Raw genomic sequence first — 11,088 nt, forward strand, 5'->3', positions numbered from 1 at the left:
TTGCAAAACAGAGTGTGTGGTCAAAAGAGACACAGAAAACCTTCAGCAAAGACAGCCATAAATTAGTGTACCTATAGGAAAAACAACCTAAACCACACCTACACAACCACAGACTCAGAATTGAGTTACCACACAGGAAAGAGGTCTCGGGGTCATTGTTGACATTTCTCTGAAATTATCAGAATCTGGTGGGTTGTGATCAAGATTTACGGTGAAGGCACGGATAAAATGAACACGGAACTGTTATTCCCCAAATTCTTGAAGCCTGGAGTATTGAATGAAATTACTATGAACTTTTTAGCAGATACAAGAAAGTAATTCTTTTGTACAGCCATGCTCTTCTGGAACTTGCTTCCATGCAGGCTGTGGAGGCAGAGGGTGTCAGCATGTCTAGAAGGAGCTTTGGCAAACTCACACAGAGAGGCCCATAAATGGACACTATTTGAACTAAGAAGGGTTGGACACTAATACGACTCTGGATGCTGAAAGGGTGCAGAATGTGGCCAGGTTTACATGCTCTCCTTCCGTCACTGTCAGACACAGAGTAGTGACCTAAATGAACTACTGGTCCAACTGCCATGGAATTTAAATGACAGTTATGTTTTACAAGATTTATTTTAATATTTATGAACCATCACTCACTACAGTTGTATTTCAATTAAAATAAAAAGCAATTGCCAAGTCCTAATGGACATCATGTGATACAGATGGTTTTTACTGCCTTTTGAAAGAAAAGAGTTTACTTGGGGTAGGAATTTTGTTTTCAGATATTATTAAGTTTATTAATGTTCTAAGTATGGGATTTATATTGATTTTCCATTTTGCTGGGTTTGCAAATCAAGGAAAGTGTCATTCTAAGATTAATACCTTTAAAGAGTAGGGTAGTTGCTTGTCAAATTTCTCTCAGGACAAAATTGGATGGAGTCAGGAAATGTGATACCAGAGACTGCCACATGATACAGTGAGACTATCCCTAGATCCACACAGCTTTCCCTTACCTATTTTTACATTGCTGGCGCTGGAAATCATTTAACATTAAATTCCAAATTATCAAAATCAAATACAGTAAAAACAAAAACGAAACAACCCAACACTGTTCTGGTGGTTGATTTTAAGCTGGGTTTTTTTGACAAAGATACCAATTCTGCTAGGTGACTGTAGATACAGCCTTGCCACTGAATTTAGGAGTAACTGGAGAGAACTGACTCATGCTGAATGTCCTGGATTTTCTACATTTATGTAAGAAATTTTAAAGGATTTTTGTATCACTTGTACCTTTAAATCATGTCTTCTAAACTGCTTTATTATATTAGAGAGAACTTTTAGCATAGCTATAAGAGAATATATATGAACTATGTATATGAATGAATGAACTATAATATAAGAGAATGCCAGGAACCAAGACTGCAGAATCACCTCACACTGAGTAAGATTTTCAATGTTTTGAGTCATCAGTACAGTGCCTTCTCACAGCTGTCAGATACAGAAATGGGTTTACATGTGCATAGCAACATTGTAAGGACTTGCTTGTAGAAAAGCTAACAGATAAGCTTCCATTGCCTGCAACAAGGACTTGCCAGAGCCTTCCATTCACAGCAAACATAACCGTTTCTTTTTAGGATTTTTTCTACCCTTAATAATTTGTTTTCACTATTTTCCTCATTCACGCTTCCAACATTCAGCTAATGGTCAGAAACATCTGTTCAGACAACTTTCACTGATTGTTTCTTACCTGCAGTAGGATACATTCTTACTATTCTGATACTCTTCCTTCCCACAAAGGCAGGTAATAGATCATGAAATGAGAGGAAAGGCAGTTGTTATAAATGCCTATCTTCTTAATATATTTGCAGCTTAACACCTGAAGGCCCAAAAATCTAAATAAACTAAGAGGAGGCCCTCACCTCAAATTCATGTCATCATGCTAAATATTGATAATAAACAAATAGGCACAAATCAAAACAGTTAATCACAGGGGTTTGGGTTAATAAACAAATACAAAAAGATATTCCACCCCCGCTTCAAATTAACATATTGCTCTGGTTCATTTTTTATTATTTTTAATCTAAAATTTGTATGTGTCAAAACTGTATCTTCTTTTTTAGAGCAAGATGGCAATTTTGTTAACAAACACAGGCCTCATGCTTAGAAAGCTGTATAAAAAGAATGATTAAACTAGCCAAATGTCGGTATACAAACACCAAACACATTCATCACCAGGTCTGAAATACCGGGGTAAAATAAAGGCGTCTGAAACGCAGATCACACGCCTCTCATTTTGGATACCTGCAACTCAGGGACACTCTGCGCTAACAGGAGGGACTGAAGAAAACGCAGCTAAAATGCCCGACAAATCCTCAGCCCACAGGGCAGAACAGCGCGTCCACCTCTCGGCGTAGTTGGGCGGATTTAACCGCAAACTGCCCCCAGACCGAACCCCGCAGCAGCGACCAAGCGCGCCCAGGATGGCCGGGCCGGGCCGGGCCGAGCTCCACGCCCGCCGGGCCGCTGCTAACGCCGCCTGTCAGGGCCGGGCCCGGCGGTGCTGCCGTGGCCGGGCCCCGCCGCCGCTCCCCGCCGGCCCCGGCCCGGCCCCGCTGCCCGCCCGCCGGGACCCACCTTGGGCATCCGGATGTGCTCCATGGCGGCGGCGCCCCGCCGAGCTCCTCATGCACCTCCCGCCGCCGGCAGAGAGGCAGCGCTACCCACCTGGCCGCCCTCCTGCTTTCTCCTGCCAGCCCTGCTTTTAAATGTATATATATATTATTTTTTTTTCATAATCTTTGATTTGATTTTTCCTCCGGCGCAGGTAGGAAGGGAAAAGGGAGGATTTATTCAAAGCAGATAACGTGCCCGTGTTTCGATGCTGGCAGGTCAGTGGCTGGCTCCACCTCCCCGGCAGCTGCCATGCTGCCCCGGCGGCGGGGATGCTCCGCGCCTGCCCGCGCCGGCCCCGGCCCCGGCCCCGGCCCCCCGGCCCGCCGGGACCCTGCCCCGCGGCGGCGGCGGTGGGGGTTTGCTTCCCAGGGCACCGAAAGGCACAGCCTGGCTCTTCAGCGGTTTGCTGTCTTAGCTGAAATTACATCGCTCTGTCCTTTCTTTCAGGAAAGACAAGATCAGAAACATAAAAGGCAGCTCTGTCTGACATCGCCTCCCCCTATTTGTATTTTTTTTTTTGTTCCCTGGACCAGCATGTCCAATATCTCAAAGACAAAAGCTGCACTTACTCAAGCTAAAGCACTGAATTTCATTTCTCTCAAGCTCTGCATGTCTGTTTTTCTATAATTTACGATTTTGTTGCATCCTCAGATTTGCTCAAGGAGTGATTTTTTGTGACACACAATTTTCAGTCTTATGCCTGAAATTCCTTGTCCCATCTGTTGCCTTGCTTGGTCCAAGAGATGTGTTGCCTCTTGGAGCAAAAAGAAATGCTACAGAGCTAGTTTCCCCAGCTTACCTGCACGAAGATGAAGAACAGGTATCTCCAACCATTTCTGAATTGCTGCCATATTCTGAGCAAAAAGAGAAACTTTTCAATGTTTATGCCAATGTGCAAATAACTAGAGGTGATAATATGTTGTTTCAGGTCAACCATAGCCTTTGAGGCTTATAAAATGCCCAGGTGTTCTATATTGATCAACATATTCCAGCAATTCTTCACAAACAGGGACTAGTTTCATGAAGGGATACAAACAAATCATGGAGTGGTTTGGGTTGGAAAGGACCTTAAACATCATTTAGTTTCACCCACCATAAGCAGGGACACCTTCCACTAGACCAGGTTACTCAAAGCCCTGTCCAACCTGACCTTGAACACTTCCAGGGAGGGGGCACCCACAACTTCTCTGGGCAACCTGTGCCAGTGTCTCACCACCTTCACAGTAAAGAATTTCTTCCTCATATTTAATCTAAATCTACCCTCTTTCAATTTAAACACATTACCCCTCATCCTATCCCTACACTCCCTGATAAAGAGTCCCTCCCCATCTTCTCTGTAGCCCCCTTTAAGTCCTGGAAGGCCTCTATAACGTCTCCCCAGAGCCTTCTCTTCTCCAGGCTGAACAACCCCAACTCTCTCAGCCTGTCCTCACAAGGGAGATGCTCCAGCCCCCTGATCATCTTTGTGGCCTCCTCTGGACCCGCTTGAGCAGGTCCATGTCCTTCTTATGTTGGGGGTCCCCAGAGCTGAACTCAGTACTGCAGGTGGGGTCTCACAAGAGCAGAGTAGAGGGGGAGAATCACCTCCCTCGACCTGCTGGCCACACTTATCCTGATGCAGCCCAGGATGCAGTTGGCTTTCTGGGCTGCGAGTGCACATTGCTGGCTCATAGTCAGGTTTCCATCCACTAATACCCTGAAGTCCTTCTCTGCAGGGCTGCTCTCAATCCACTCATCACCCAGCCTTTATTTGTGCTTGGGATTGCCTTGACCTATGTACAGGACCTTGCACTTGGCCTTGTTGAACTTCATGAGGTTTGCACGGTCCCACCTCTCAAGCCTGTCCAGGTCCCTTCCCTCCAGCGTGTTGACCGCACCACACAGCTTGGTGTCGCTGGCAAACTTGCTGAGGGTGCACTCCATCCCACTGTCCATGTCACCAACAAAGATGTTAAACAGCCCTGGTCCCAACACCGACCCCTGAGGAATGCCACTCGTCACTGCTCTCCACTTGGACATCGAGCCATTGACCATAATTCTTTCAGTGTGACTGTCCAGCCAATTCCTTAGCCACTGAGTGGTCCATTCGTCAGATCCATGTCTCTCCAATTTAGAGACAAGGATGTCGTGCGGGACAGTGTCAAATGCTTTGCACAAGTCCAGGTAGATGATGTCAGTTGCTCTTTTCTTATCCACCAGCACTGTAACCCCATCATAGACAGCCACCAAATTCATCAGGCATGATTCGCACTCATTGAAGCCATATTGGCTGTCACCAATTACCTCCTTATTTTCCATGTACCCTAGCATGTTTTCCAGGAGAATCTGCTCCATGATCTTACCAGACACAGAGAGACCTGTCAAACCACACAAAGACCACACAAAGAGTGCTCTGCTCCCTACATATCCTCCTTCATGCAGAGAACAGAGCAAGCTTGATTTTTTTGTGAAAGGTAAAATATGGGCTGAAATTAACATGGGATTATCAAAGAATGTGAATGCATTTTACCCCAAGGGAAAAGGAACAATGGATATAGCTGCACTGGCTCCAGTCCTGCCAACGTTTCTCCAATCCTGCCACTTTCTTGGTAAGGAATGTCTAGCTCATTCAGCATCATGAGGTTTTGTATGGTCATACATAATCTGAGACACCATCATCTGGATGAAAACTCTTCTCTTCTTGGAGTTTTTAGTCATTCCATTCCATTCTGTTCACTCAGATCTGAAATAAGGGTTGGAAATACCATTTGCTGTTTGAAAATTCACTGGTTAGCATCCATAAAAGTGCATGAATTGCATACAGTGTGGACTTCACAAGACTCTCGATCAGTGGCATATTTCGTTCTCTATTTTAGGCCAGAGCTATCAGAATAAATTAAGAATTAACCAACCATGAAATATGTTTCCTTTGTAGTTATGGCTGATGTGATTCACTGCATACATTATCATCTTTTGGCATTTGCTGCCACCAGTGAGTAAGTAAAGTTGGAAAAAAGCACAGTTATCCTTTCAGTCCCCAGAGATAGTTCCTTTTTCTCTGGTACATCTTGTGATTCATTACAGACAAGTTCAAGTCCTACTGTTGACGGCAAGAAGACTTTCAGGCTTAAGTGAGAATGCATTTTATCATTGCTCAGAGGAGACTGTTTATGTAGCAATCAGTTACTCAACATCCTTCCAGAGTTTTTGACCTGTCTTGGGCTGGTAAAATAATTAATAGGCAAGTGCAGCTATGAACAGAACTTGGGTTTAGATAAAAGTTATGCCTACTGCAACTGTCATGGAAAGCTGCAGTAAGCACAACCTTCTAAAAATAACATTTTTCATTTGCATTTCACACTCATGGAAGCTGTTGTCTTAACAATCCTGGAAATGAAATCCTCTGTCCACAGTAGAGGTAGAGTGAGGGTAACAACAAAAAATAACACTTCATAGTCTACTTCTCTGACTCAACTAAGATGTAGAAGCAGAAAAATTAACTTGCCATGCCTACATACGTTTTGGCCTATCTGCTGCAACTGCCAACATAGTTATTGATTAATGTCACATGAAGAAGGCCAGCCACTGAGGGGGCTAGAATGATACCAGTGTATTTATTTCTATATCCATAAGCAGTAGAGTCAGCTTTCAGCCCTGTCCAGTAAAACCTGAAAGCACCTGTTTCACTTCCAATAGGCAAAAATTTTGATTGTAGTCAATGGAGTCACCTGAATGCTCAGACATTTTTGTATCTCTTACTACTAGATCTGGAGGGCTTTATAGATTTATTTGTGTTTTACAATCATATTTTACTAGTTTAAAGGTGGTTTCCTGTAGGCTGCATTTTAATATAATACAAATTCAAAGAATAAAATTATGTACTTGTATTAATACTTATTTTGAAGTGTAGTCTATGGATGATCATTCAGCTTTATAGACATATTAAATACTATAATGTAGGGAAGAAATTGGTGATATAACAGCTTTGTTGCTGGGACAGCTATAGCCAGTGTGACAGAATCTTCCACCTACAGTCTGGTGTGTGGGATGAAGACAAGGAGGTTGAGGTCAGCCCATGTTACTGGGGGCTAGAGGCAGACAGTACTGGTTTGAATGCAGCCCTGGGTTTGTGGATAAGGAATGAAGCAAAAAAATCTGTCTGGCATCTCACCAAGGAAATGCTTCTGGACTCAGTGCTGGCAAGAAGTGATTTGTGAGCAGCAACACTTTCTGCTGCAATTCAGCATACAGTTCTTCATCCATCATTTGCTGAAAACAACAAACCAAATAGGATCAAAGTCAACTGACTTTTTTATCAGTCTTCTTCTAATGGTAATATTCAGTAAGATCCATGGCAAAATAGACTTTTTATATTAAAAAAAGGGGAAACAATACTGTTTTTTACCATAAAGTATAATACATTAATACATTTTTGAAAATAATATGTCTACACCAGTAATACACTAAAGAATCGTGTGACTTGTAGATTGGTAATTATGGATTAACAATACCAGCACTTCATAATAATATACATTTTAGGCATATCTACTTTGTAGTTTGGAAATTCTTTTCTTCCACCATTTTCACAGTGCTGCTCTACTGTTTTAACTCCTTCATAAGGTAACAAAACTGTAATTTCTTGTTTCCTTTTGTCAAGGATTTTCACGCCACTTGTCAAATGGTAAAGATTAATTATTCAGGAACATGCTAGTGGAGGATATTATCACAGCCTTTTGAAATACAAATGCCAAAACCCCATAAATTCATGTTTGTTTATTTAAGGACCTTGGACACTGATGTCAATGGGAGTGGCAGAACCTCCTAGCAGAAGTCTGTTACAGGAGCTGCATGACCTAATACAGACCAGGTTCTCACCTTTTTTAATATCCCAATGCATGAGAATCCTAGTGAGACCCACAGTACAAGGATGTTGCTGAAGAAACAAGAAGCCTTTTGAAAAAGATTTTTAGCCATCCTCTTTCCAACACAAAACCACGTTAAGAGCACATGCCTTTAGCAGGCACTGTAGCTTTGCAGTGCTACAGCTTCTTTCCAGGTGAGTTTTCTTTGGTGTCAAGATCCCAGAGAAGAGATGCCTCAGCCCCACACCACTGTATGGATCTGTAACAGGCTCACAGTATGGCTGAGCTGAACTAGCTATTGCCAGTGAAACAAGGCAGAGCACTGGCTTGTTTATTCTTCTTGTTGCCTCTGCTTCCAGCCCTGCAGCTCTCTCTGCCTGTGCTCTGACTTGGTGTTTATCTGGCTTTGGTGTCTGTAAGCGAAGTGAACTTGCTGCACTGTTTGCTTTGTTGTTGCTGTCTAGTTTTCAGGTATTTTTGTGTGATGAACTGGCTTCCTGTATGATACAGAGGCAAGGGTGCCAGCTGAAGGTGAGCAGTGACAGTGAACCAGGTGAGTTAAAGAGTAAAAGGGGGAAATGAAAAACATGAGAAAACAAGCCCAGAAGAGTTGGGCTGGGGGCTGGTGAGGCAGGGTAATTCCACTCACTCAGGAGGCATGGCAGGCATTCATACACTAGCATCTAAACTCCTGTTTGCCTGTTACCTATTGCCTATCGCCACTACCAATAGCAGCCAAACGTGCAAATGCACACATGCAGTTTGTAGGTGTCTTAATAGTGTTTACACCCGGGATAATCAGTACCATGGATTCAGAAACAGTGTGTCTGTTTATATTTGTTTCATAACTTTTGAACTTTTCCAGGGAACATGCAAGTTTTTCGGGGCAAATGCACTTGGACACACAAACTTCTCCCCCAGTTAATCTAGCAGGAGCTGCATGTGACAAGGTAAAGGATGCAGGGAGCAACTTTCACTTTATTGTTTAACTCAGCTAACTGTTACTAGGTTTGACCTTTTAACATTTCCTTCAAGAATTACTCAAAGCAATCTTTGATTTTGCCTTGTTATAAAACATCATTGCATTCTTATGAAAGCAAATTCATGTAGGAAAAAATACCAGCAGATCTCTGGAAATTGGAATGGTTTTGATCTTATTCTGCAGATAGATGAACTGATATATGATATATGATACACGATATATGATACACGATACGTGATATCTGGCCAGATATATGATAACTGGCCTGAAATGCATAGTAGAAGAATAAACCAGATAAAATTCTGCAATGACTCAGGATATGTGTCCAGCTACTCACATGAGGATTCCCCTAACTGAGGAAACTGGTAAGATTTTGGCAAAGTGATAACTGTCTGTTACATGAGACCATTTCAACAAGATTAGAATAGTTAATCCGGCTACTCTGAGAATACTGCATTTTTCATAACAAAGCATGTTAGGACAACCAACTGGAGAGAACAGTGTTGGAAGGTCAGCTGTGATATACTTGAGCTGGGATATGTCATACCATACATAGCTCTTAAAGAAAAGTATATAAGTTAAAGGAAGGGGTCGGTTATTACAACAAGGAACGTAGAGGCAAAATGGAGAGAAGTGCTTCTTAATACAGCCAGCAGAGAAACAGACTCTTCCACAAGATGTTTCAAAGCTCCTAATCTCTTGAAGTAGTGTAAATACTGCTTAGAGATTTACCTCATTCTGTAAATCCATGTATATATATTTCTACCTACAGTCTTTTGCCACTTAGATAGTCCAGTGAAAAGCAATTGCTTCATCTTGCCCTTTACTGCTTCTCAGCAGGACATTGCTGTAATGGATCACTATACTGGGAACAGAAAATCTGTAAGAAAGGCCCCCACCTCCCTCATATATTAGCTGTGCTTGCATATATCTGAGCAGGTCTGCTCCTAAGTTAAATCTCCAGCTATGTAGAAAAATTTAGAAGAAAAACTGATTTATTAATTTTTAAAGAACTTATTTTTCATTAAAATCTAGCAGAAAAATGTGTTTCTTCCACTTAAAAATGGGAATTGGATATTTTGCAAGGGGCTTTACTACAGAGTCAGGTATCAGCCATGCGTGACAGTGAGTAATTGAATTCTCTTTGAGAAGCGTTAGGAAGCTATCCCAGCTCCTAGAGTCATGTAGGGATTCTCCAAATTGTAGCACCTATGATACTCTGACTACCTTTACAATATCTCATCCAGAATCTTAGGCAGGAAATATTCCCGTAACTGATATTAAAAAATTTTTTTAAAAAAAAGAATGCATTTTTATCTTCTCAGACCCTTTCCATTGAAACATTCAGTCACAGGCTCAGCAACAACTTAGGCGAATAAAATAAGACTACTGAGTTCAAAGCAGACCACAACTGTCTGTAATCTGAAGCAGTATTGTTCAATGAAAAATAAAATCATGATAGCAAGGCAGCTTCCAACATTTTCACAAAGAAAATTTTCTGAACTTATGGGACTATATTAATGGCCTGCCTAGAGCATTTTTCCCAACATGAAGAAAAAGAAATGGACATGGTATATTTGAGTTAGGGAAAAAAGAACAGAGAAGAAAGAAAAAGTGGATAACAGAGTTGTATCCCATGGTCTTTGTATAAGAATTAGCTAAAGCTGTGTTCAAAATACTGAAGAGTTAGTTTATCTTGAAACTCCCCATTGACCTACGATGACCATAATTCAGTGAAGCAAATGTGGCCTTTTCAGTTATGAGATTTATGCATGAGTTTGTGATGGCAGTAAATTATTTTTGATTACTCTCCAAATTTTACAGAAGCTCCAATGCCAAATGTAGGGAAACAAAAAGATGGCATTTGTTTCCCAAAAATACATAAGAAAAACTTCACTGAAATGCTGCATCATCACCCAAGTTCACACCATATGAAAGCACATTTCTGAGATAAAAAATTTGTTTCTCTCTGCACTTCAAAAGGAAACCTTAAGATTAGGATTTTGGGTCTTTTTTAAATAAGGTGCTAAAGTGAAATACGATTCTTTCAATGTCTATGCAGAAGAACTGAACTGATGTGATTCCTACCATCTTGCTGACAAGCAGCCATCACAGTAAGTGGCCAGAATCAGTTTTGGCTGACTTGTGCCTCTTGAAATCCTTCTGAATTTCAATTGATTGCCTAGGCCCCTTATCTACCGTAGTATTAAGGCGATAAGCTGACACTGTGAAAGTTGTCAGTGAAGTCTCGCTTACTAACCTTCTGTGAAAAGGAGGTTCAGATTACATGATAATCTTTAAACTACTGACAAGCAATTTAGTTTTTGAGAAATAGCTGATTAAGTAAGGGTCATAGAGACCTCAGTGTTCAGACTGAAAGGGTGTTATAATTGAATTCACATGTGCTTTTCCAAATTTTGTTCAGTTTTATGCTTGAATTCACTTTGTTTCACTTCCACCCAGTTGGTGTTTTTCAGGTTCCATTACTGCTTCTTGGGTTTAGGAAAAAAATTAAATTTTGGGGTGGGTTTGAAGAAAGTTTGGACTGCTTCTGGTGTTCCCAGGCTGAAAGCTCTGAGACTCAGGAAATGTCTTTTCTCTAACTCC

General features: G+C 41.6%; 1 protein-coding gene across 1 annotated transcript in view; it reads right to left on the reverse strand.

Moving 5' to 3' along the window:
- The window catches only part of MTMR7 (myotubularin related protein 7), a 49,080-nt gene extending 46,209 nt beyond the window's left edge, over positions 1-2,871 (reverse strand). The window contains exon 1 of the mRNA XM_074822643.1: positions 2,620-2,871. Coding sequence (XP_074678744.1) covers positions 2,620-2,643 — 24 coding nt within the window. The 5' untranslated portion in view covers positions 2,644-2,871. The remainder of the gene's footprint in view (positions 1-2,619) is intronic.
- Positions 2,872-11,088: the final 8,217 nt, after the last annotated feature.

The sequence above is a fragment of the Strix aluco genome, chromosome 4 (genome assembly GCF_031877795.1).
Source record: "Strix aluco isolate bStrAlu1 chromosome 4, bStrAlu1.hap1, whole genome shotgun sequence".
Classification (NCBI taxonomy): Eukaryota; Metazoa; Chordata; class Aves; order Strigiformes; family Strigidae; genus Strix; species Strix aluco.